The 27,990-nt window shown below is 39.2% G+C and overlaps 1 protein-coding gene across 13 annotated transcripts in view; it reads right to left on the reverse strand.

The window, feature by feature from the left end:
* QTMAN (queuosine-tRNA mannosyltransferase) overlaps window positions 1-27,990 on the reverse strand; it is a 185,087-nt gene that overhangs the window by 88,096 nt on the left and 69,001 nt on the right. For all 13 annotated transcript variants that reach the window (XR_012836187.1, XM_075757253.1, XM_075757256.1 and 10 more), the window contains 2 exons: window positions 3,871-4,038; window positions 752-925 (listed from right to left, as the gene is read on the reverse strand). Coding sequence is in view for 12 of the 13 variants with exons in the window: in XM_075757253.1 (XP_075613368.1) it covers window positions 752-925; window positions 3,871-4,038 (342 nt within the window). In the remaining variant the exon portion in view is untranslated. The remainder of the gene's footprint in view (window positions 1-751; window positions 926-3,870; window positions 4,039-27,990) is intronic.

The raw sequence follows: 27,990 nt of genomic DNA on the forward strand, positions 1-27,990 counted from the left end.
AGAATCATTCTCTATTTAGCACTGGTCCCACTGAAGCAAAGTTCCTGTTCGGTGGGAGAAGAGTCCCTTATAACAGGAAAAACAATTGTGCCAGGTTTAATCAAAAGTGAAAAGGATCTAGCGAATGTTCCCTTTGAGCCACATAACCCACCACTAATTTCAAGACGGGCTCTGAAACGAGAGTAATAAAAAACGTCCTTCAGAGTAACCGAGGAAGACTGAAGAGCAACTACGGCTGCAGCTAATGCCAACATCTGCAAGTCTGCTCCCTGCTACTGGGACGCTCTTCGCCTACCTGGAAAGCAATAAAAGAAGAGGTAGGGGAGGGAGGAGGGAATAAAATCCCACTGCAACACACCGAGGGAAATACAGATTCTTGACTACAGGCTTATCACTTTTACTGCTCTCTAGCACTTCTTTCTCCTCCTTGACCTCCCCTGTACAAATATATACAGAGCTGAGGAGCAGGCAACTCCTTAAAGACTAAAACAAGTGGGAAATCACTAAAACAAGTGGGAAATCACTCATCCTGAACGAGGCAAGTTTGTACGACAGGCACTAAGGACAGGCTCTGCGGATCAGATGCTGCCTGAATAGCCTCTGATTATTGAAATACATCTATCAATTAGGGGATTTTGCATATTATCAAACTCTTTCATTAACAATGCTTTAGTTGATTAGTTAGAACGTCACCATAAATAGAGAGTTTTGACAGGCTGGAGGCAATTTATGACGTGGAAAATGTACTGACCTGCTCACATCAGGAAACCTGACTGGAAAATAAAGAACTTGGCACTTCGGTCTGATTATTTTTTCCAAATCCTTAGGTCTGTGGTCAGGAATCAGCTTCATAAATTTTCCAATGGATGTAAGAAACGATTCCATATTAAAAGCAGAGTTGAACACCACAACATCAGCAACCAAACTGTAAAAAGTGGTTAAGATTAATGAATGTACTGCTGCTACAAAAGGAACAGAATTACTTTAAATGCAATGGAAATAGGATACATATTCTCATAAACAAACAAAAGGTGCAAGTGGAATGCTAATTAAAATCAGCCTTTTCTTGTGAATTAGGAGTAGCATATGTACCTTAATTAGAAATGTCTTGATTTCTGTCTTTTGAAACATTTTTTAACCTTTTTTTTTTTTTAACTAAGCAATCAATTATTATTACTAATCTAAAGGAGCACTTCCTATTCTATCTGTGGATCACTTTTTATTCATAAAATGGTACGAATAATATTACTGCCATTATCTCTTAAAAGCATTACAAGCAGATAAGGTTTGCTGTAATATGACTTTTGTAGAGGTAAACTTGCAAGAAAATGAAAATTCCTTAGAAATACTCCTTTGCTCTGAAGGACAACTTACCTTTGGTTAACCTAGCTTCAAATGACCAAGTGTGTCAGGTAGCAGGATGCTAGAGAAATAGACTGTTTTTTTAACCTATGCATAGATAATCCTGCTTAAAGTATATTCACAAAATATGTATATATCATATACATAGCACACAGTACCAAAAACAAATTTTGAAAAAATTTGGCATATTAATGCAAAGTTTTGTTCTTTACTGCTGTGTTTTAAAATCAACTTGATCGATAATTTTAAGATGTAGTTAAATAATAATGTAGGTATTATTTTTCCACTTAGAGTTGGCCTGGAGAAAATGAGAAACTATGAAAAAACCTGAAATATCTGGAAGTTTATCCTGGAAGTGCTGACACAATCTTAACTACACTGGCAAACATGCAATGCTAACGGAGGTAAGAAATGCTTTATGCCCAGTTGGTTTTCTCAATATGTTATATATTGTAATATATGACCTATGGGTCATAAGATACATTGAGGACATGCGTTCATAAGTCACTGGGCTGGTGAAAAGTATATTTGAGGTGAGAGGCTGTCATTCATCCTCACTGCATCTCACTGCTGTCTGGTCAGGAAAGAGAACTGACACTTCACTAAAACAGCAGGAGTCAGCAGGAAAAGAAAAAGAAAAAAAAAAAAAAAGAAAAGAAAAAAACCCCCCACATTAGAGAGAGAAATAATCCTTTCCAAGCAGGCTGCAGGAGCCGAAATGCTTTCTGGAATCCCACTCTTTTCCCCACCTATGGTTTTTAACCCTTTGTCTCCCCGTTTTTGTACAAATGATCCTGTCATCTTTTCTGCACTGATTTACAGATGACATGAGACAACACGGGAGCCTGGCAAGTTTTTTTACTGCTTGTAGCAAAGGCTCCAACAGTCATCTCTGCTTCTCTTGTGCATGAGGTCTTACCTGACCAACTTTTTCCTAGGGGCTCTGCATAATACCGGCAAATTAGAAAGTTCCTGTCATCTTCACTGCCTAAGGAGCTACAAGGCATCTCAGGCATCATCAAAAAGTGTGATTTTATTACATTAACTCTATAGAATCATTAGGGAGAAAAAAAAAATAATAATAATTCTTTCTTAATGATTCAAAGCACCAACCTGAAGATTCAAACTATTCCAATTTTAACTGTCTCCAAAACCTCTATACAAAAATGGAAAGATACATTTTCCCATTTCTAAAAGATTTGAAAGATGGTGTTTCTTTGCAGAAGACCACTGGGTAGTTACAAATACTGCAGAGGAGATGGCTTCTATCTGCTGTTAAAAATGGGGTTTCTGCAGCAACAAAAGGGAAGATGAACATCTCCATACATGAACATCATGTATGGAGAAGCTATTGGAAGCTGAAGGAGAAAGATTGGGGTATCTATAGAAGGTGGGGTTTTTAAGGCCAAAGAAGATATTTTATTATCTTAAAAATGCATATTTTGAGGATAAATATCAGCTTGCAATAGATGTGTGAAAAACAGCTGCCATAATAAAGTAAAATATATATACAAGAAAATATTCCTTTCCCCAGTGCCAAAACCCACATCTTTTTGTTATCTGAAAATGGCTGCTACTGTTTTCGAAAGATCTTTCACTATACTTTCTCATCTTTACTGTTCAGAGAGTGAAACATGTTGCAAGTGCTGTGGAAGAAGCAGCTACAGAATGGCTGGAGTATACACAGATCATTATTTCAGACATTCCAATATCAACTGGTTCTTATTATAAAGATGCAAAAGCTCAACTTGTACCTTAAAATGCTCAATCCCTGTTCCTAATAATTCTCCTACTAACAGACAGGTGAGAAAGATCACGGAAATGAGTTTATTTCCGTTCAAAACAACCGAGTTTTGCTGTTCCACTCAGGTTTGTACAGTGCCTAACCACAAAGCTTTCCAGTGTTGCTGTTATTAACTTCTTTCATTAACTCAGATTCGAGAAATACATTTGTTTTTAGCAACAATAAAGGACCGCAGCCTTTAAAACGTCTGGGTATTTTAGCACTGCACAATTTCTGAATACTAGATGAAAGAAATATAAGGATTTATCTGGTATGTTTACTGCCCTCTCTTCACAAGAAAAGTGCTGCAGTACATTTTAATTTCTGTTTATTTCCCTAAAACCCTCTATATAATTTCAGTTGGATGCAGTAAAAGCCACGGCCAAGCAAGAGCTGATTAGCTGCAGCTTTGCGAAGCGTCCGCGAAACAAAGCGTCTTGCTCATTACAGCCAAGACCCAGGTCGAAGCCCCCACCACTAACGGGTACGCCATGGTAGCCCAATCCAGCATCGGTGGACTTCACACCAGAAATTGAAATGACTTTAGAGAGCAGATTGTTTCTGCCACAGCACTTCTAGCAACCTCTCTTCGGGACTCTGCTGGCACCTTGGTTTGCTACAGGGTCATCATCAATACGGAGGAGGACTCCAAAGGCTTACGAAGCTGCAAGGTTGTAGGCAGAAGGACACCTTAAATAACGTGGAGCGGTGTGAGCAACACCTACCATGAAAGAATCTGGTTGTATCCATACTGAAAATCCCTTTCCTGGCATTTCTGGACAGGATATGCCAATTGATTCTCATGGAAGTAGAGGATCTTTTTCAATTTGCCAAGGTCAGGGCGGAGGGCAGCGAGTTCAGCCAGGTTAAGCACCGAGCTTGCAAAGAGGATCCTGGAAAACAAGGAGAGCAGTGTTTACTGTCTGTGAGCATGCTCGCAGGGGTCACCCCTTCCTCTTCTCTCCCCCCCCCCCAAAGAAAAACATAACCCCTATAGGGACACTTCAATAGCTAAGCCTTAATACCATGTAGCAGCATTCAAAGTTTTGATCTCTCAAAAAGCAGCTGCTAAGAACCCAACTAGAAAAGCACCAAATCTCATTGGTCTTCCCAGCTCGGTTACAGAGAGATGCAAAATAAAAAAAAAGCTGGATGGATTTTATTGAAAAAGGCAAGAAAAGCTGTATCTGAAGGACAAATGGAACAAAGATAAGGCTGACTAGGGAATACTTTGCTTGCCAGTTTCATTACACTTTACTTCTTTATGCAACCAACTACTGAAATTCAATATATGAGCAGGAATGGCACATGTTCATGTTATGACATAAACCCTTTTGATTTATGCAGTGCACTTATCTAGTATGGTCTGGTTTTCTTTTTTTTTGTTTCCACCCTTTTTCTGTTTTATTTTCACATTTTTATTAGGTATCCTCTATAATGAAATGTTGTTTCTACGCTCGCACCCCAGTATTGCCGCAGCACTCTTGCTATTCCACAGTCTACAACAGTGCACACATCCTTCAATTATATAAAGCAGGCACAAACAACACTAACAAGCTGCTATCTTACCCTTGTATAACTTACCAGGCTATCAGAAAATGAATGCATTTAAATGTGTAATATGAAATTGTGACCCTGCGGTAACCAGTGGCAGATTTCCCTGCATTTCACCAAAAGTATGCGAGCATCTCCTGTCCCCTGGCTAGCGCTGCTTTCAAGCAAACTGAATCCTGAATCTACAGAAAACTGCAGAGCTGTAGACAATTCTCATCATAAGAGAAAAAAAAAAAGGAGATCAGGTATTTATTGCACATAAAACACTAAGCTTTAATGAACTACTTTTCAACATAGCATGTTTCTGACTTTTTTTTTTTTTTTGCTATCCACCATTTCAGTGGTTCGGATTCAGAGTTGATTTATGCAATGTTTAAATCTTTTAAAATCTTTCCTATTTTTATTTCTATTCTTCCTATTTTTGTGGATTTTGTGTTCACGATTACTGCCAAACTGACATCACTAATATTAAAAACTTCTGATCCTGGCTGTCAACCTTAAAACTCAAGAACTTCCCCAAATAGCCATATATATATATATATCTATCTCATAATATCACCTATGCTAACACACACCATTCTTGGATAATCTACAGAACAAACACTTCCTAGAGAACAGATCCTGTATCCATCTTCATCAACTTGAGTCAATGCTAATCTGAAAGGCTTACGAAAGTAAGAGATGAATGTTATTGCCTTGTTCATCAAATATTTGATCGTTCTAAAGGGACTGTCAAACAGAATGCCAATTAAGATACGAGTTCGGGTTTATTATGAGCCATACCAAGAGGAAAAAATAGTTTTACCTAAGTCATCACTTATTTGTCATGAAGAGTAATAACCTCTGGACCTCATAACAACCTGGGTGTCAGACTCAAACCAGAGGCAGGAAAACTTCCTACGGGCGATGCAATACTCCTGCTCAGTGAGTTCAGCACTGACGTGACAAAGGAAAAGACAAACAGGAGCAAACATACCCCAAATATGACAAAAATGAGATTAAATAGTTGCTTGGCAAAATTTTGCCTATTTCTGGATTGCATTATAGCATATCCTTTCCTTTACTGATCTTTCAGAAAATCTCCTTCTGCAATGGAGTTAGGAAAACTGAACTGATGCAGGAGAGCATCTATGAACTTGGCTGCGTTTGAATGAAGAGAGGAAAAAAAGCGATGGCACATTGGGACTGAAAACATGGGAAGCAGCACAGAGCAAGACACAGAAGCAAGAGTGGAAAGAGAAGGCAGCGGGGGTGCCAAGGTTAACATGAGAGAAGAAGGACAACAGGGAGCACCATGAGAAATGAGATCCTAGATCTAAGCTTGGACAAAACCGCGTAGCTGTGAAATATGTGAACTCACTCATGGGCAAAGGAATAACTAGGAGAGGAACATGAAAAAAAGATGGTTATATGTACAGGAAAGGAAAATAATGTTTGCAGTACCAGCTTAGACAAACCGAATGATTCAATAGTGTCATCAGAGCGAGCTGCAGGATGGCTTCTAGTAAGGCCAAGGAAGGCCAAAAACTTGGAAAGCCTGCAAGAGGTAGACCCAAATTTTCTCCACTGTAAGTGGGAAGTGATAAGACTCTATTAACAAGCAGATCACTTATCACTGCCCAGGTAATCAATAAAACAGTGTCAAGAGAAAACTGTTGCGATTACTAGCAAATTCAGATTTAGAGTCTGAAATCATAGAATGGCCTGGGTTAGAAGGCACCTCAAAGCCCGTCTAGTTCCAACCCCCCTGCCATGGGCAGGGACACCCTCCACTAGCCCAGGTTGCCCAAAGCCCCATCCAACCTGGCCTTGAACACTGCCAGGGAGCCAGGGGCAGCCACAGCTTCTCTGGGCACCCTGTGCCAGGGCCTCAGCACCCTCACAGGGAAGAATTTCTGCCTCCCATCCCATCTCCATCTCCCCTCCTGCAGCTTCAGGCCATTCCCCTTGGCCTGTCACTCCCTGCCCTTGTCACCAGCCCCTCTCCAGCTTTCCTGGAGCCCCTTCAGGGACTGGAAGGGGCTCTAAGGTCTCCCCAGAGCCTTCTCTTCTCCAGGCTGAACAAGCCCAACTCTCTCAGCCTGAAGCCTCCAGGGCAGAGGTGCTCCAGCCCTCAGATCATCTTGGTGGCCTCCTCTGGACTCTCTCCAACAGCTCCATGTCCTTCTTGTCCTGGGGACCTCCGAGCTGGATGCAGCACTGCAGGGGGGTCTCAGCAGAGCGGAGCAGAGGGCAGAATCCCCTCCCTCGACCTGCTGCTCACGCTGCTGGGGAGGCAGCCCAGGACATGGTTGGCTTTCCGGGCTGCCCATGCACATTGCTGGCTCATGTTGAGCTTCTCGTTCCCCAACACCTCCAAGTCCTTCTCCTCAGGGCTGCTCTCCATCCATTCTCTACCCAGCCTGTAGTTGTGCTTGGGATTGCCCCGACCCACGTGCAGGACCTTGCACTTGGCCTTGTTGAACTTCATGAGGTTCACACATGACCACCTCTCAAGGTCCCTCTGGACAGCATCCCTTCCCTCCAGCATGCTGACCGCACCACACAGCTTGGTGTTGTCGGCAAACTCTCTGAGGGTGCGCTCAATCCCACTGTCCACGTGACCGACAAAGATGTTGAACAGTGACACTGTTTACCTTTCTTCCAGAAAAAAAATAATAAACCCAAAACCATTTAAGTGATAATATTATTAGAAAACACCGTACTTGATTCGCTTGCGTTACTTCACAGCATTTCCAGAATTTAACCCAACAAATACGAGATACTCTTGTTTCCTTAACAGCACAAAAGCTGCTAACTACCGGTGATAACCAATTTCTCTGGCATTACGAGCTTAAATAACACCTGACAGCACGAGTCCCCGCGAACATGCCCACAGAGCAGCCGCGTACGTGGCTAATGGACTCACGCAGGGCACTGGAGGATATGCTGGAGTGTATTTCCACTTAACACCTATTACAAGGGGAAGAAAGGAAAGTTTATTATAATGTAACATGCGACATAAATATATGTCAGTTGTCATTCCGTGTGACATCAACTTTCATTTTACCTCGGGTTATTATTTAAGTAATAAATCCTAACAAGGTGAGCTTTATCATCCCACGGAGTGTATCCGGGAGGTAGAGACACAAGGTGATGGCAAGAACACTCGAAACATGATAATTCCTGACAGCTGCTGCTTGAGCACAAGTTAAATTGAACAGTTTATCTCAGCATAAAGATGTTATAAGGTTTTATGTTTAATTTAAAAAAATTAACATAAAACCCAGAGAAAGCAGAGTTAGGCAATCTTTCACAAACATGACATACTACAATCACTGTATAAGCTGGATTAGTACTTATTACCATGCTACTAGAGAATTAAGCTGTTTTTAGACCACCAAAGAGCTTTAAATTGCAACTTTTGTCTCTGTAAGAGAAACCTATATTTAAAACGTCTGCTAAATTCAAATTAACAGCTACATCCTTAACTTACCATCTCAAAAAACATTTCAACTGCTATTATGGTATTCTTATCTAGACCTATCAACGCTACAAGATATAATATATACAGTACTCTTTAATAAATATATTGTGCGAATCCCCACAAAACCTGCGTTGAAGGTCACATTTTGAACGTGATTGCCCTAGCTCTCCTCTCCCAAATACCCCCAAGTATTTTCCAGTGTTACAAATGACCTTCTCGCATAGAGCAGGACCATCACACACGCAGTAGCATCGCTGCCTTGGAGGCTGGCCAAATCTCAGGGCCACCATCCACACAAGCTCTGGTCTTACACTAAGCTTGTGTTTAATCTGAATCACTTAATAGTCCTTCTGACTTCTGAGGAACTACTTATGTGAATTAAGTTAAGCATGTGCTTAATTCATACAAATATTCATGGGAGGGAAGCTGAGCGTGCTTGCAGGTTCAGAGCCGTGAGGTGTCCGGAGAACGCTCTGACCTCTGCTATTGTCTTTCCCATTATTTAACACTAAAGGACTGAAATCAGTAAAATATAAAAGCCTTTACTTCGTTTTTTAGTTGCCAGCAGACAAAATGACTAATATAGGTTTCCATTTTTATCAAGCAAATGATAAAAGTAAAGATGCTAAAGTATTTCTATTTTGCTTTATACATCTTTGTGTCACATAACCACGATTTATTCTTTTATGGCATTGCCCTAAATCTTTCAATTAAATTCCCAAGCAACTTAACTAAAAACACGTTTTGCCTTCCCCTTAGGAGACCACACAGGGCATATTTACGTATCTACGGATGCGGAGGCTGAACTCTCCAATTCACCAGGCTTATAGCACAAAGCGAGTTTGAAACAGCACCTGATTCGTACCGGAACATTCCCTCTGCCTGGCAGAAACTCTGCCATCGCAAAGGACTGACGGCCACGGCCACCTCTTCCATCACAGCACAGGTAACTGTTTCCATTGCCAGGCCTAATGTCATATAGCAGAGTCTTAAATCCTCAGATTTTTACCGCAAATACGGTTTTGTTCTGGGCACGGTTCTCGTGCACTCAGCAGAGCGAAGTCGGGGTGCCACGTGAGACCACGCAAGCACTACGACCCAACAAATCGTCACTGATAACCATAAAACACAGAACACAAGCAGGCCGCTGCTGATGGCTACATTTTCTCCAGCTGACCAGAAACCAGCCAAAATTTTACAGCAAAGAACAGGAGCCGCGAGGGGAACCATTGGCAGTGAGATTAGGGGCAGCTCATCCTTCTGGTGAGGGCAAGCAGGGGTGCGATGGGAAGAAGTACTGAACAGTGCTCTGCTACGTTGTCTCCTTAAACGTCAGAGAAATTCAGAGCAAGGAAGAGAAAAGGTATGACCACAAACACATCCACCTTGAGAAACAAGGGCTTCAAAGACCATGGTGTCTTCAAGCTCCTCAAGTACAAACCTGAGAGCTTTGGTTCCACCATCCCATCCACTATCATACAGGTTCCTTGATTTCAAGCCTGCACGGATTTAACTTTATTTTTCAAATGCAAAGTGTATTTCAAATAGCATTATTAATGCCTGGAACGTTAAACAGATCGGTTATTTTTGTATATTATTGCACACATTTTTATATGATCTACTTGCAGAAGTTGCATTTTTATCACTAGACCAAGAATACACAAATTGCAGTCAGATACAAAATGCTTTTCCATTTCCCATTAAACAATAGATGGCTCTGAATTTCTGAACAATAAATACTAATAAGTGATAATATGACAGTATTCAGTATAATAAATAATAAATTAACAATAATTTTTTTGACATGGAATGTGCAAATGTCAAAAATGCTTATAGATATTATAATATATATCTCAAATTAAGGTTTTCTAGATAGAACATAATTTGAAATGTTTACAGAAATAATTAAGTCTTACTATTTTAACGTTCTTTATTTTTCAGAACAAATCACAAGGGTTGTCATGCCTTTCATCTTAATTAGGCCATGTGTTTGTTGTCTTATTTATTTGTTATGTACTTTCATAAACGTTTACAAATATTAATTGTAAAAAAAAAAATATTTTTTCCTCTTCCTGTAATTACTATATGTACATACAGTACACAGCAATAAATATTCATGCCTGCTACCAGTTCAATAGTTTTGGATTTGGGGTCTGTCTTATATGCTAAAATACAGTATAAATGAATAGCTTGTTTGGAACTCAAATTGCCAATCTCTTTTTGAGATTTGGATTTAAAAATACATTCTCCATCCCTCATTTTATAGTATGTTATTTTGGCCTATAGTTGAAATTCTTGTTCCTACTGTGACAGACCTTAGTTACGTTATCCAAAAGAATTTACTACCCCGAAATCAAATGCATTTTCCCCTTCACATACACCTTTCCCCAAACAAAACTCTCAACTCTCTGCATGCACATCTGCTGTTTGACACAGCTGGAGTAGGAGGAGGCTGCGTTTTCAGCCCCGCTGTTGCATGTCCCACCCTTCCTCGTGTCTCCTCATGCCACCCAGATTTTCAGATCTCCGCTAGGACCATGGGTAGAGTTCTTGAGAACCTCCCGTCTCAACCTGTGGATCCCACTGATGATATTCAGCTAAACTAGAACGGGGATAAAGCTGAACAACAGCAAATCTCTCACCTTTAAAATATTCAAAAGGTTACACAGAAGCATTATTTAATTTGTAAATTTTTTGGGTTCTCTTTCAATTCCTTCCTGAATTTTTATCTCAAATAGCTGATCAGAATATTGACATACAATTCAACCTTACAATCCAATTTTGGGGGCCAGATCCTCAGCTGACACAATTGATTAAGAACTAGCCTTCAACACTGACCACTATTTTCGATGACCTTTAACTCAAAAAGATACCAAAAAAGGATGCGGAAACAGTTAATCAAAATCACTTTTCTATTTAATGTCCAGAAGCAAGCTTGAAAGACACTCTCACAAGACTTTTAGACATTTGAGGGGGGGAGTCTTGTTTGGATTGCTTTGGTTTTTAGGCAGCGGCACTGAAGCTTCTTGAATTTTATGAAGTGCGTGGTACTATTTTTTTCCCTGATTTGTAATTAAATTTGGCTTCAATTAATTACTGACAGATGCACATTTTTACTTTAGTGGCCAGATTGTTCACCATGGGCTACATCATCCTCTCTGTTTCCATGAAGGGAGAGGTCGAGACCAAGCAGCTATAGTTGCAGTGATGGGGGGAAGGAGAAAGCCATGAATCCACATCACCTTCCTCGCTCAGATTTCACACCGTCACCATTAAACAATTAAGTGAAGGCATCTTATTAGAGCAGAACATAAGCAAATCGGAACGACCCACTAGTGAAAAGTAACCACTGCTGGATGGTCTATAAGATATGTACCAAGGCTAAATATACAGGATGTAGTAATAAACAGTGAAAAGACTTTTTCAAGTAAAAAGACTTGTAAAATTGATGTTCTATTCAATTAGGTAACATTTAAATAGCATTATTTATTCCTTTAAAGTCTGCAAATTCATTTCATTGGGTAGCTTATCTGTCCAACTGGAGAAAATAACCAAACAAGTCAAATGACTGGCATGAAAAATGCAATATGGCCAAGAGGTTGTAGCAACATGGAGAAGAACTACACATAACAACACTACTATTCAGTAGCAAATCTGAACAACAAACTTTGAGGACCATTACTTCACATCATCTGGTGTTAGTTTGGATCCAGGATGACACAGAACAGACAGTCATGGATATACGGACCGCACTGCAAGCGAGATTGATTTATCCCATTGAAGAGGGATCAAACTCAGTGCAGTATAGACTCAACAAAATAGGGAGAGTTTCACTTAAAAAGGTTTCTATGAACAGATGCTTGAATCAATGGCAAAGTAAAACAATGGCTGACTTTCATTTATTTTAAAAAGTTTTGGCAAACTCAAATCTTCTCTCAATTTTTAGATTTACACGTTTTATATCGTAAAACAACAGAAGCCCCACTCACTTTGCACAGTCACAGAGAGGATGAGCAGGCTCTTAGCAGACTGATTAGCAGTTTTACATTTCAAATGCCCTAAAAATCCTACTCTCCAAAACATTTCAGACTGTATTGTATGTTGCCTTATGCACCTTGATATCTGAACACTTTTCTACAAATTTGAAGACTATCACTAAAAGGAACTTAGTTTTCTTAGCAAAAGGATTTCACGCTTTTCTTATATCCCATGGCTCTGATTTCATCTCGCATAATCTATAAAAATCAAGTCCTTTAAAAAAATATTTTTGTGGAAGCTAATGCTCTTGTAGCTAATTTTCCAAAAAAAAAAACCCCTCCCACTCCAGAGCATCAACCCAAGGCATAACTACTGCCTACAAATGGGGACCTCAGGAAAAGCAAGATTCTTCCCAGAAAACTAATACAGTTCTCGGAAAAACTCAGACTGTCATAAAACCTGAGCAGCTGGCAACTCTGTCACCATGAAGTATCCATATGGAAGACCGAGATGTGTCAAACTACCCAAAACGAGTTTGGATAGTGCAGAAGATGGAATAAATAATTCAGTATCTTCAACACTTTCAACAGCAGGTAGTAGATATGCTACCTGCTTCTACAACGTGCCAAAATGTAACATGCGAGTGAGAGCAAGCGAGAGAATGTGAGTATCTCCAACCTGTTTTCATGAGGATATTTTGCTCGAGGAACTTCTCTTTTTAGAGGCATATGATCCGTATCAGATGTTTGTCAGGAACAGGCAGAAACACAGAACATTAGGAATAACTTAGTGATTTTAATATATATTCACAAAGTGCATACTCCTTCATATATTTTTAAAAATGTATCTTAATCAAATATTAAAATATATATATATATAAAAGGAAAGTGCAATTACTTATTTCTCCCAACTGCCCTTCACTTCTACAATATTTGTTGCCATGGCACAGTGGCAACTTTCCTGCCGTAATATAAGCTGAGCAGACCATTCAATGTGATCAGTGAACTGCAATCAAAACTACAATTTAAATGTTTCTGCTCTGTGTTCATGCAACAGTTCAACTAAAAAGCTCCATTGTGCAGTGCCAATCTTCTTCCCTCTCTTGCTATAAGAAATAGCCACACGTTGGTGCATAAACGTACGTCATTTACACTGACAGAAGATAAAGTGATACTTCTCTTCCCCAAGAAATTAAAATAAAGACTATTTGATGCTTAAAAGCCTCCAGATCTGTAGATCTAATATCTATAGCTAGGTAATAAACTAAATGAGAAAGCGCCATTAGAACAGAGGGTATGTCACAGTATACTATAGTCAGAACTCTCCAGGAGAGTAGTGGCTCTCTGAGTTGCTTAGTTAGGTCAAAATCAAGTATCATAACTATTTCTCAAAATTTAGCATGGGACAACACGAGCTACTCACTAGCCCTCAGTGACCGTCACCACTGCAACATCTTACTGGGCGTTTGAGGCTGCTCCTCCAGCGTCTCTTGCACGTAGGCGGTCATGCTCAGTCACCAAGACCACAAAAACAGGTTTCAGGAGAGCCCCACTTACTGGTAGGTACTGGAGGACCAAAGTCCTACCTACACGGAGGTATTTATCAACCAGCACTTCACCAAAACCACGGGGACAGCCTGTAGACCAATGTTCAAAAGCACATCAATAAGGAAAAATTCAGTCTTCATGTATTACGTACTATTTTCAGCCACTCATTAGATCATTTTTTAACTCAGCAAAGCCCACAGTCGCTACCAGATTTGAATGATTACACTACGATGGCTGAACGACCGACTGAAGTGCGATTTCAAAGTGAGACAAACGCTCTCCTAAATTCAAAAGCTGCCAAACATATTTCATCAGACTTTCAAAAAATAATTGTTTTGTCTGTTCTGAATTAAGCTTTAAGTGCTTTAAGAGAGGTTTCTCTACAAACATGGCTAAAGATCACAAAGGGAAGCATTTGGAGTGAATGTAACCCTTCAGTCATATATTTATTAAATAAAACTTGCATCATGCCTGGCATATACCATAAGCTGTTTTAGTTCCATTTACATAACACAATTTTAAGTGTAATCTGCATTGATGTCCTATCATTTTACTTCACATGTTATCCTAACAGGCCTCCGTCTGTAACGCCACCAGCAAAAGAAAAGGAATAAAAAGGTCTCGGCTCTGCAGCTTGGGCACAGCAGTTTGGAGCTCCTGGCATGGGACATAGGGGACCAGTGCAAGAGCAGAGACACAGAGGAGAGAATTCAAAGAAAAAGCAAATGTGCTAAAATCGTGGGAGAATTTGACAGTTCTGAAACTGAAGCCTTTTTCCCCATTTTTTCAATGGTCTCCAGCTCCTGGCTGAGAGTTTTGCAGGGTGAAGAGCTGCACCAGTCATTTACAGTCACCTTGACGTCGATTCTTACAACGTGGATGCACTCCCAGAGTAAGCAAACTGAACCCCAATGCTGCAGCATTTTGAGATTTCCCCCACATGGAAAAATCCAATAACAGAATAATAATCTAATAATAATGCTTTTAGGCTTCTAGATATTTTACAAATTATGTTTTCCCCACACCTCTCATATGCAACTCTGGTATCTTGAAACTTCTGAGTTCCTTTTATCATTAAATAAAGCCTCCAGTGCTGAATGCCCATTATACCACAGCACCACGCAGGAGAAATACACGCCTCTGGGGTTGAAGCCATACGTAACAAAGTCAGAAGAATATACTAGATGCTTTCTAATCTTTAAGATGAAGAAACTGAGGCCAAAACTTGCTTATCGAGGGCCACGGAGAGAACCAGTGCCACAGTGAGAACTCAGGAGCCCAAGCCAGAGTTGAAGATAAGCGAGTGTCACAGCCTGGTGATTTAATCAACCCGTATATGATCACGTCACTGTCCACATATCTTATGGACCCTGCTCACCACAGTACCTGACACACGTCCAGAAATAAAATGTTATCTTCACGAGACCGTACACAGTGATTCAGTATTTTCCAGTATGTTAAGGCACAGATAGTACATGTACATACGTTTGTGTGCATGCTCACACAGATATACAACACATATACATAACATGCATCTATACTACATATGTATTTTCTGCACTTCCATGATATTCCGCCATAAAACTGTGAAGTATTCTGACTGAAACTTTTTAAACTGTGGCCAGGAAAATTGTTGACAACAGCTAATTTGTTATTGGGAAAAGATCGTGCAACTCTGTCACAGAAAGCTAAAAATCTGTTTGAGGCGGCTGGCCGACAAGCTTTCCTATCTGCAAGAACTGAGCAAAGTGAAATAGTTTTGGTCAAGGTCACCAAATAATACCATTTTTCCAGCAATGCCTTTGGACTACATGTAAAACCTTTCAGGGGCTCCTGGAAAGGAAACTTTACTCAAGTTGTTTGTCAAGATGACCAGAGATGTTCTTTGGAAACTATTTCCAAAAAAAGTTCTGGAGCACTGGTAGCTGTACAATCATATGGGATTAATTTTCTGTATATATCTCTATATATCGCTGGAAGAAACAAATTAACTTCAAAATTCAAAGATCTTTATACAGCGCTGTGCTCTTCGGTACAAATATTTAAGTAAGCTCTACTTCCTGTCAAACACTGAAATGGATATTAAATTACATTAAATTATTATAGATACAAGTAGTAAAATTTCTCCTCTGCTTTCTCTGTGAGCTCCTGCATCTTGGTATTTCTTGCACTGAGTACAAAAGATTATTAAATATTATCTGCGATTAAAATTCCTGCTTCTGTTAAAACACTGAGTGTGTGCTGGACGTATAAACGCCCGCCCAGAAGCCTGTGCCAGCAGAAGTCTCACAAATATCCCCCGTAAGAGATGACCACAAACTGGCTCACGAAAACAGTATTTATTTACCAAGTTCTTTTCCCCAACATCTCGCGATGATTTCAGGATGCCATCCGTTCATTCACCTTTATATTTTTTCCTTAAAAAAGTTAACAAACAAACACACCATACAGAAGGAAACCCAAACTGCTCCACTAAGCCCTATGACCACCACCACTACGTGCTCAGCACGGCAGGAGCTGCACCAACCTGCAGGGCACACAGAGAGGGTGAAATGTTCCTCTTGGCATTATATACGATATTAAAGAAAATATAGTTAGTGTTTTAAAAAGGAAAAAAAAAATATATATATATATGGGAAATGTCCCTCTCAAGCAGGACTTGAGGATTGACTTGATGAGAAAGAAGCAGAGTATAAAAAATTAAATTTCTTCCTTCCTTCTTGCTCCTGTGTTTGAATAAATTACCACAGATAACAGTAGAAAGTACAAAACCAAAGAGGAGCAGGGTACTAGTAAAGAATATCAAGCCAAAATTACATCCATCGGGGTGATACAGTGCAGCGTCCTGACGGGTCCCACCACAGACCTCCTAAGGGCTACTGTTTCAAGGAAAAATGAAACAAGATTACACAGAAATAGTTCAAGATTGACATTCTCCAGCTTTGTGTCATGTTACATTATTTGAATGAATCTCAACTTTTAAAAACATCCAACACCAAAGAAAAGCAAATGAGGGCTGTAAAAAAAACCCCACAAAACAAACTCATAAGAAATAAGACTCCTACTAGAAGCAAAAGAGCCACCCATGTTGAGTATTACTCATGGTAAGAAGAGGTAACTATGTCTTTAAATTCTTTTTATTGCAAGTTTAGTATGAAAAACGCTTAATATTCGATTAGCATTTTTTACCAGCGACGTTACTCAGGTTGTGCCTATAGGTCTACAGGTCTTTGCACGTTCGTATCACAAGAGTCACTGGGTGATGCCCAGGGTTCCCACCACAGCTGCTCTCCTAACCACACCACCTTCGAGGTTCGGAGTTACACAACGCAACGAGGGCTCAGCTTTATTGAAAGGATACAGCCCCGAAACCACAGAAAAAACTCTTCAGAAGTATGAAAAAAAAAAAAAGCAGGATTTTTTTCTAAGTTACCCAAGAAATTCAACGCAGCAAGCACTCAACCTCCCTCTTCTCTCCATTCACGAGCACTTACAGAAAGCCTGTTCTTAACCCTTCTGCGCAGACAAAATTCCCTTTTATCTTCCGTCTATTTTCATTTTTACCTGAAAGGCAAAGAGTTGGGCTTTTATGTACAACACACACAAACTGGACTTTTTTTTGCAGAGCATTAGACTGCGGTCTACTTCCATCGACATAAATGCATACCTGAATTTCCACGAAAATATCAATTTTTGCCCTTCTGATTTAAGTATGGCACATATTTAACGTAACATTCGTCTACACACGTTCTCACTGTTTAAGAACTCGGCACAGGTGTTATTAATAAAATAAATTTATTTTTAAAAAGGATGCTATTCTATAAGCTTTGAAGCTCACACATAGACTAACTTAACCCAGCTTGGGCTCATCTGGTCTTTAAATGACTTCTTTCATGTGGTCAGCCCACGAGCCATACGTACTGCTGCTCAATCACGCCACTGTACATCGTCAGCGTGAGGATGATTTGCATGATTTGCATTTCCTGTACCGTTTGAGCTTCAATGAGCTCTAAGCACCACGTACAAAAGAAACCACCGCCAAGTAATGCAAAGATTTTAGTTAAACCAGATGAGACTATTTTAGTCAAGCTGCCAATACTGGGGGGAAAAAAAAGAGTTTCAGGGATATCCTGTTAAATAAGGATTTATTTGGAGGGAATCTGAATCTTAGATGAGTAGCTACTTTTAAGATATAAAAGTTGTATGAATTCCTTAATAAATATGGCCTAGAAGAAAATAATTCAACGAGAACATTTTTTTTTCTTTTCAATGTTCCTTAGATTTTGGGGCCACATTATGTTAGTAATTTGTTTATTTAATAGTACATAAATGGGTTCTGATTACATTAGGTTTCCTACCGTATAAAACTAAATCTAATTAAAACAAACTTAGAGATTGCTGGTTAAAATTTCTCCCTATGAATAAATCTTTTATTTTATCACAAATGATCAATAAAAGCTGTTGGATAAATAACTATGATAGAAACAGCGTTACAGTGGGCTTCAATGAATAAGTACTAAAGTGAAGAAAAAAAAAAAAATGTACCAGAGCCTCGTTGTCATGAAAAACAGAGACAGATGGGGAGACAGACCTATATGATGCTACAAATAGATGAATATCTTGTAAGGATTTCAGCAAATGTTATAAGACCTAGTCAAAATTTGAAAAACTACAGATTTGCTTGTGCTGCTGTATTGAAGTTCACCTGAAATCCAAGCCATAATATAATCATTACGTGTATTATCAAAGTTTCAAAAATAACAATAAAAATACAGAGAATCCTTAAAAGCCTTTATAGAATGTTTTCTAGGTAACGGCACAATCAATTATGTCATTATTTAGTACAAACCCTGTGTTAGTATAAAAAAAATATAATAAAATATTAAGAAAGTTTGCTTTAATAGCTACTTTGGAAATGAAGTGAATCCTTTTCCCCACCTTAAAAACAAAAGGTGTGCACATAAGCTTCATGTGCAATACTGTACTTTATGGTAAGTCTCTCTTTAAAATGGTAAATTCAGATACTGGAAAGATCAGTAAATAATAGCAGGCTGATACAGTGAACTGCATGTGACCAGCTACAGGGTGTACATCACGTATGCCTGATAGCAACCCAAGACAGTCTGTTCCAGCACTCAAGGAATCTGCATATAATCATGCTTAATAAAAACCACAGAAAACTCCCATTGCTGTTGGTTGCAAAGGACGCTCATTTTTAGAAAATTAAGTTGCATTTTCATTTTCCTGTAGTGTTCAAATGTAACCAAATATAAGAAGTGACAGAAACCGTAACCGAGGGGTTAAATTCTGTCTCGAATACAAAAATTCCACTTATTCCACTGTTGTCTGTGAATATACAGACAAGAGCGACATTTAATCACAACTTGTACTTTCTATATTGTGACTGTAAGATTTAGTAATCGAAACGGCTACCATATTAAAAATGCATTCTGTCATTTTTCCACTTAGAGATCTCCTGGATAATGCTCTTATTTAAAGGTCAGCTAATTTTATTACAGAAAGTAACTAATAACCTTTATTAATTCTTAGGCTCGCAGTTTTCTTGCGCATCAACCAAATAAATAATACAGGGAAGGAAGACACAATACAAACCAAGCTGTTGAATATCGTCTCTACTGTGTGGGCAAAAATCTGTATTTGCAATAGACAAAAAAAGAGGTCATTAGACATTTAAGATGAGTTTTTTGCTCTGGAAATTACAAAAGCTTGTATAGATGGAGCTTTTTCAAAGCCAGGCTGCTGGTCCTCTCCCATGGTCCAAGATGCTGAGACCACTGAATAAGATGCTAAGTCCACTAATGTCCAAGCCCAACCAATGATCTCAAATGTTATACAGCACCTTTTTTTTCTTTTTTTTTTTTGGTCATTTCCTAAATTTGCGGGACATGCACAACATTGGAGAACATAACGAAGAATTCTGCTTACAAACTTTTCTGTTGCCTCTAATAAAATGACTGAGCAACATGAATGCATCAACTTTTAAATTATACATATTTATATTTTATTCATGTGACATCTCTTGTATGGGAAGCATTAATAATGCTGCACACCATATAAAATGATGCAAAAATATCCACTGTTTTATTAAGCATTCTTGTTTTACATAAGTAGATCAGAATGCAGCATTATTGTCGACCAGCCTTTCCCAGCACACTGCTTTGGGTGAGTTTGTTCCTAAGAAACATTACTACGCTGGAAACTAAAAATAGATTGCTATTTTTAGCTATTTAATCACATGAGGAAAAGACACAGTTTGTATCAGTCTTCTTTAATTTACAAAGTAATTCCATAATGCACCCTGCGCGTATATCATGAAAATCCCTGGCACACAACCTCCGGGCTCGCGCACCGTGAGCCGCGCGCTGGCTGCAAGTGGAAACAAAATGGGTTTTAAAAGATTCCAGCAACAATAGTCTTGTGACTAAATCAGAAACAGAAGCAGAAGTCATGAGCCAAACAGATACCTATCGGTTTCCTTGAGCTTAATCTGATTAAAACATGGCTCTCAAAAATGTTAAATAGAATGCCACGTCAGAGAGCAGGCAAATGATAAAAATAGTTCATGACAGGAAATCATTATTAAACCAGCATTACTAGTGTATCTGTTATGGAAATTTCCCTGTAATTTTTCAAGGTTTCCCCTTATGCTTTTCTTGAGTTGCCTGTTACAGGTTTTTTTTTTTCTTCCTCAATGGCATGTGAGTTTGAGATGTAAAAAGAAAATTATCACTGCAATTTTCCAACTATACTCTGCTCAATACCATCTCAAGTGTGTCATACATCATCTTGTCATTCACTTTAACAAGAAATCACATAATATTCAGAGGCAGAAAATAATCCAAAATGGGTAAGTGACAGTATGGTAAAAAAACCATTCCTATGGCATCACAGGAAATAAAAAATAAAAAAAAAATTAAAACTTTTTAAGATGCTTTCATTATGAAAGTCCTTGAAATTAAGATTTTAAGAGGGGAAAAAGTTTCTAAGAAAAGCTGCTGGGAATGACAGGAGAGCTGTTCTAGAGTCCACCAACCAAAATTAGAAAAATAAAAAACTGTTGATATTATACTATTGCAGATCAACCTTAATGTTTTAAAAAGCTTACACAAATAAAACAAAATTCAGCACCCTAAAAAAATTTAAAATAAAGTCATTATTACTATCCTTCCTACTATGATCATCCCTCTCACAACCATCCCATGGAGTATCGTGTCTCTAGAGCACTCCATAAAATACAAACTAGACTTGCAGCATCTTGTCCTGCATTTAGTTACGCGATCCAGAAAAAAGCTTTTACAAAAAAACAACCAAACAAAAAAACAAACACAAAAAAATACTTATACAAGGTCTTATCTTACAAGACCAACTTCAATTAATAAAACCCTATTTGGGCATATGGAAGAGACTTCAACAAACTTTAACAGCCACCCCCAAAACCCCTTGGTTTCCTTTTTTTTTTTTTTTAAATGTCATTGGTGGAAAAAAAGAAACCATCAATCACATTCATTGAAAACAGACATCTCATCTCTCCTGATGACTCAGGCTTCCCCAAAGAAGAGCCGGATTTAGTTGCCCATTGATGCGCTGGCTTTCCAGCAGAAGGACACCCAACGGCCCTCCAGAGCCACTGCTCATCTTCAACACATGACGTGGGGAAACAAAGAGGCACTTCACCGAGACAGATCTAGACAGAACCAGGGCTGGTCTTTAATTAACAACTGCTGCCCACCTAAACTCCCAGGGTGACATTGCATTGCAGGAATAATGACAATTTTTAAAGATAGAAGAGTCACCATATGTTTTGCAAGTGTTTTCTAAGACCTTCTTGATTTTTGTCCTGGCTGTTGGCACATTCATCCTGCATCAGCCAAGTTATATCTGACTCAGCATGAAAGTGAACGTGCATCCTATTTACAGCGGTGCTTAAGCCTTATTCCATAAAGAGTCTTCCAAGAGCACTCACATCTATTCTTCTTAATATCCCTCCCACATTAAGAAATGATTATCTAATACAGGGAGTAATCAGCTCATGGTCTTACTACAGTCATCCTCCTTAACAAAGCAGGGAAAAAAAATACCCAACTGTGAAGCATTAGAAAGTCAAGGTTCAAAACATCCACATTTATTCAGATCAACGTAAATTTATTTAGATCCCAAGGAAACAAGACCAAGTGCTGTCTCTTGATACAGAAATGCCTATCTGCTGGTAAATCCAAAGTCTGTATTTCTGCAACGGGCCTCTAGCAGGACACATGGAATGTCACAGCTTGAAATGCCAGGAAGAAAAGCCAACAAAAGTTGAACCAGAAATGGGTTTAATGTTAGTTTTAACATTTTACCATGCCAGAACATGGTAAAACACAGAAGTTTAAGGGGTGTGGAAAACCAAGACAAACTAAGTTAGAGTCATCCGTAAACTGGTCTGCAAGTGGTGCCTGAAAATTACTGCAAATGCTCTTAAAAAAACCCAGTACAACATAAGGAATCAGCTAACAAGATAAACTGCAAAATCCTGAAATGCGGACAATTTTGCCTTCCCTCTCTACCCCTTCCCTGGCTCCCCAAGTCTGCAGCAAGGACACAGCATGGCAAATCCAAAAGGTGCGGGTCTAGAGCCAGGGCAGAAGCAAGAGAAGCCACTTTTCACCACGAGTATGTTGGCAATCAAAAAGAAATAATGATTTTTTTTTTTATACAGATTTCTCAATAAACACCAAATATTACCAAAACAACATACCTGTATCATATGAAATGCAGTCCCACCATCAGAATTAAACAGCTGCCTGATTTGAAATACCAATATGAAAGTATGGACTTCTATTAATGTATTAATAATAGCAGCAAAAGTATTAATAATAGCAGCCCATAAGACAGAGCCAAGCACCTCCTTCCAGACAAGGATCGAATGGGCAGAGTTCAAGTGTGCACCAACAGTCGTCTGGATCGATGTGAATTTGTTCACAACACGCCTTTTCCCACTTCATACCCCTCTCCGGTCCCTTTCTCTATTTTACCCTAGGAAAGGAGACACGAGAGGGAAAAATACGCATTCTTGTGGTTCTTAGGAGCAAAAACATGTATGTGTAGAGTTATATGGAGGGCCAGAACACCTCCGAATGCTTAAGGCTAAATGAGTCATCCACTGCAGAAGAATGACCAGTAATTAAACAAGAATCTGTAAAGCTATTAAGCGTGAGTATCAATTTCAACCTATGACACTGAAGGGAGAGAACCTTCCTATGTACCGAAACCATCGATACATCATAGAGCGGAGTCGCTTGCAAAATAACCTCTCACCTAAGGAAATTCTTCTTCTTAGGAAGCCAAACAAAAACAATCTAAAATATTTATTGCCATAAATTTCATCTCTGTTCCATAAAATGCTTAAGAGACATGACATCATACTAACTACCTAGACCCGTCTGGTTGGTAATAGTCCCAGATCTCAGGCTGAACACTAAACTGCAGGAGCATGGAAGGGTGTGAATCAACAGGTCATCACAGATGCCAAACACAAATCTGACTCACCGAAGCCAGAGCTGACACTCCTGCAGATATAGAAGGTCTGGTGGTGGCAGAGGCTGGCACCACAAAAACAAGTGTTGCAATATTTTTGTTTTTTCAGCCTCCTTGGACTGGAAGTAGGAAGGCTTTCTTTGAAGTGGACCAGACCTAATTACTCCATCCTCCAGTCCCTGTATTCACAGTTCTGCTTTCATGCGGTACAAACTCTACACATTTCCTGGTCATATTTCCTGATGCATTAAAATAATTAACAAGCCCCATGCCCTGATGGGGCATTACTGTCCATTTTCTATCAGTTAGCATAGCAAGCTCCATCTCCTATTGCTCCCTCGTTTCTTCTTCCGCATCGCTAGACCCGAGCTATATGATCTTAAGGCTTAGTGCTTTACTGAAGTCTTTTACACAGCTCATTTCCAAAACTTTCTTGTCTAGAAGTATTTGTCCATTTTTCCCTTTCTAGCCCCTTACATCACTAAGTGCCGCATCCTTGGCAATCCAATATCCACAAATCAGGCTTCAAAGACTCAATTCTGAATCGTCTTGACTCAGGTTGTGACAAGAAGGGGCAGGGATCCCCAAACGCATCGCTCTGTGCTGCTGCGGGAAGGAGCAGATGGCCACCTTCCAGATGGCCGACAACCTCACCTCACCGATTTCAACATCTGTATCTTGAATTACATCTCAGAGGATGGTCCTGAGACAGACTGCAGGTCACTGCCCACAGCTCCCGGCTGCTCGGCTTATCCGCAAGCCAAAGCATTTTGCAAAATGCAGAGTGACAAGCCTGAAAAAAAGGTTAATACCAATTCAAGTTTGTAGCAGGGCACTGCTGGAAAAAAGTTCAAAAGTAGACGTTAAGGAGAAACCCATTTAAATACATATATTTTAAGCGTATCTCAAATCAGACTTTTTCTCCCCAGCCACAAACATCGCTTGCTTTCCACGTGGCACCCCACAAACAAGGAAATGCCTCCGCGTTGGGCATTCATACCTACCAGGAAAGAAGACGCAAACCATGAAAACGTAACCAACCCCGATGGTTTTGATTTCAGGTCACCCCACAGCTGAGAACGGGCTTATTTTTCAGCTTCCACACCAAAAGTCCGCAACAGCACTGCAAGAGCACTCACAAATGGGTTTGATCCAGCTTTAAACACGATAAACTTCCCAAGACTCGGTGAAACAGCGGCCAACGAATTTTAGCTTGAAGTAGCCAAAGAGTAATTTGTGAGATTTGTGTACCATCTAAGCCTAATTTTAACACAACCACAAACTATATTGTTTCTTCATATGAACTTAATCCAACTCCTCTTTGGGCAGTTAAAAAATCCCTTGAATCTACCAACAGGAAAGTAACAAAACAGTAAGGAGCTGGCATGGATTAACAATTTCATCAATTTTACAGCATATATTCTTCTACAGTTTATTAAATAAATTCAGAAATTAAAATGTTACTGCTTTCTTACACTCAGTGCATAATCTCCTCAAGAAGACTATTTCCAGACATTTAAAAGAAAAGTATATTTTACAATAGGAAAAGTGAGTATACCGCATTTCAAAATCCATTAAAATAAAAAAATTTCTGGTTCCAGGCGCAACAATCTGCCTAATTAGTTTTTCCTAATTAGCAGGATACTCTAACCTCTTTAATAAGACTTCTGTGGACAGAATGTTCCATATTGGTTATCCATCTGAGGAAAAAACTAAACAAATACTTCTGAAGTACAGCTAATAGAACAAGCGTGGTTGGGCTTCATGGTCAGAAGGCTGCTCTGGCACATTAATACTGGCAATCTGCAAAAACACAGAATATTCTACCTTAAACATACTACTGCTCACAGTACAAACCCCTCCGTATTTTAAAGACAAAATTAAAGATATTGCACACAACAGTTCACGAAGTTAGAGTTTTTAATTTCATAGCATGTGCTGGGAGGCAAAAAAAAAAAAAAAGCCAAGGAAAAAAAAAACACAACAAACAACCCAAACATATGTATGGACCAAACTACACTGTGGAAAAGCGAGGTAAAGAGATAACGGGAAGGCAAATACCACAGTGATGCTGTAACAGCCCAGAGCACGGCTGTGTGCATAGTTCTCTTCCTCCACTGCAAAGCATTTGCTTTGCGCACACAGTTTCTGTACCTTCCTCTTCATGATTCAGAGTCTTAGTATGTACCTAGCAATTACCAGGTAACAATATCATCTCCGACTCGCATCTTATCCAATAAAAACCATTCTCACTATTATCGTCTATCGACTGTGTCATTCAAAGACTACCAGTTAAGAGAAATGTGGAGCCCCAGCAACATCTGTGGTCAGAGGCAGATGCTTGAGATAAAGAAAATTCAGGCCCTTGTTTTCTTAGGAGTTTGCAGAGCAGCTGCTGGGCTTCATCTCAACAGCTGAAATATCCTTTATACTGCTTAAAAAAAATGCAGGAAGCACACAAGTATCTCCAACTCCCCCCCGCCACCAATTCGTTCACCCCGCTCGCTCAGACACACCGACTCCACCCAGGCTCTGAACACATTGGTCTCATCACCCACCAATGGACCTCTTGAAGGCACAGGAACTATTATATCCGTCACTTTTTTTCCAGTCAGTATCTAAGAAAACTTAAGAGCCATGTGCAAAATACAAGAAAAACGCCTGCTAACGACAGGAGGTACAGAGACAGCATAAATATTGTTTTCAAACATGCCTGAACCCCAGAGACCCCATGCAATCCACAATGTCAATGACCTTCCCTACAATCGTTAATGCTGGAAATCAGTATTTTAAAAGTATAAACGCCCACTTTTTCATATTGAATGTATACTCCACTGACCATAACATAGCATGGCACATTAAAATCTAGATTTTTTTTTTTCTGTATTGACATGCAAAAAATATATACGAGTATTTTCCAGTCTATTTACTGTATTGACATGCAAAAAATATATACGAGTATTTTCCAGTCTATTTACACCAGAATGAGTATTAATTCACTGCAAGACCACTCTCTAGGTTCCCTGCTCCATATTAATAAAAAAAAAAAGGAAGAAAAGGTAGGTTTTATCATTTTAATTCATCATGCAATTTTGAATAATTACATTAAACTCTGTTTTTCCCATTCTGAAATTCCTCTCTACCACCTCTGCCTAGAGAGCTTCTGCCTTCTTTAGCCAGACCCGAGACTGGGGTTTAAAGCACTTCAGACCTGAAGTGGTATCAACAGCCACAGAAAACACTAACGTCTGGTCCCAAACTAGCTTGCGGCCACAAGATCCTTTGCAAGGTCAGCACTAAACCTCACAAGAGTAAGCACTACTGCAAATCAGACTCCATCTGTACAACCTTGAGTAGATGGTAACACAACAGCGGATAGCTATGAGGACTCTGTAACCAAGTCCTCTTCCACATAGGTCTCTCAACTGGTATCTTGAAGACATCATCTAAAGCGATCAGTAAACACAATGGTCAATTGACCCCAAAACAACCGAACTTCTCTCCCAATCAGGACCCTGAAGGTTTGTGAAAGCAATGGAGAGAAAAGGCAAAACCGGCAGGGTCGGCAGGCATGACTTGTATGATACAAGGGCAGGTATGAAGTCACTGTTTCCTCCTGGCATAAACGACAGTCAGAAATACCAAGAGATGCATCGGACCTGATGGTAATGCTGGGCTGACCCAAGCTACTCCCAAAGCACCTACCCAACTTCTTTTTCCTCCTGCTTTCATACCACACAGCTAAGACTTGTGGATGTAACAATAATTCAGAACCAACTTTAATCTAGGATGAGGACAGCGTAAAGTAGTAATTTAAGGGCTAAAGTAAAAAAAAAAAAAAAAAAAAAAAAGGTCAGTCTACTACTGAAGACCAAAAAACTCCAAAAACTTGACAAATGTGGCAAAATAGGCTTGCTTGTAGACAACTCCTGCAATTTATCTAACTGAAACCTTCACTCCTCTCCATCCACCTATTAACCTCCAACATGAGCCTCAGCCTGTGTCAAGATGAACTGGACATCCTTGAAGGAAAACAGGTCTAACGCACACATTCCTTTTTTTGTCAATGGCTACAAGGCAGACAGAAGTTATGTCTGACACTGTAAACAGTATAATGTAGAATACTTCAGTACTTCCTTCAGAATTCACATCTAATTTTGGCTCATCTACAATTTATTACGGTATAGCTATAGCAAGAGAAATTCTCCTAAGTTAATTTAGGAATAATTTCATTCTAAAAAGAATAAATAAAATAAAAAACATAAGTCCTTCATTGCAATTTGCCCTGAAATTCATCTCTTCTTCTTGCATAGTTTTACTATCTTTAGCACTATTTCTCCAAATGTATTGGGCATATAAAATTTTTAACTGTTATGTTTTTAATAAAATTGATTACCAGGAGATTTCTGCATATGCACAGTTTAAAATAATTCTATTCCTCAGGGTTTAAACATAGAAATGTCGCTATGCATGATAACTGTTCCATGTTTAGTGAGTTACAACTATTCTGTCACGAGCAGGAAATGCATTTTGCTCACAAAAGCCAAAGGCACCGTCAAACCTGCAGCAATCTGCAGAACAGTAGGAAAAAAATGCCTGCAAACTAACTGCTACTAGATAATGGTCCCATTTATCATTCTTAAATTCCATCTTTAATTAAAAATGGGATATTCTCTTACATAAATAAAAAATTGCAGATGTTCTCAAATTACTCTTCAATTTTTTTTCATTCTTCCATACATAATATACATAGTATTGCATGC

The sequence above is a fragment of the Balearica regulorum genome, chromosome 6, assembly GCF_011004875.1.
Source record: "Balearica regulorum gibbericeps isolate bBalReg1 chromosome 6, bBalReg1.pri, whole genome shotgun sequence".
NCBI classification, from domain to species: domain Eukaryota; kingdom Metazoa; phylum Chordata; class Aves; order Gruiformes; family Gruidae; genus Balearica; species Balearica regulorum.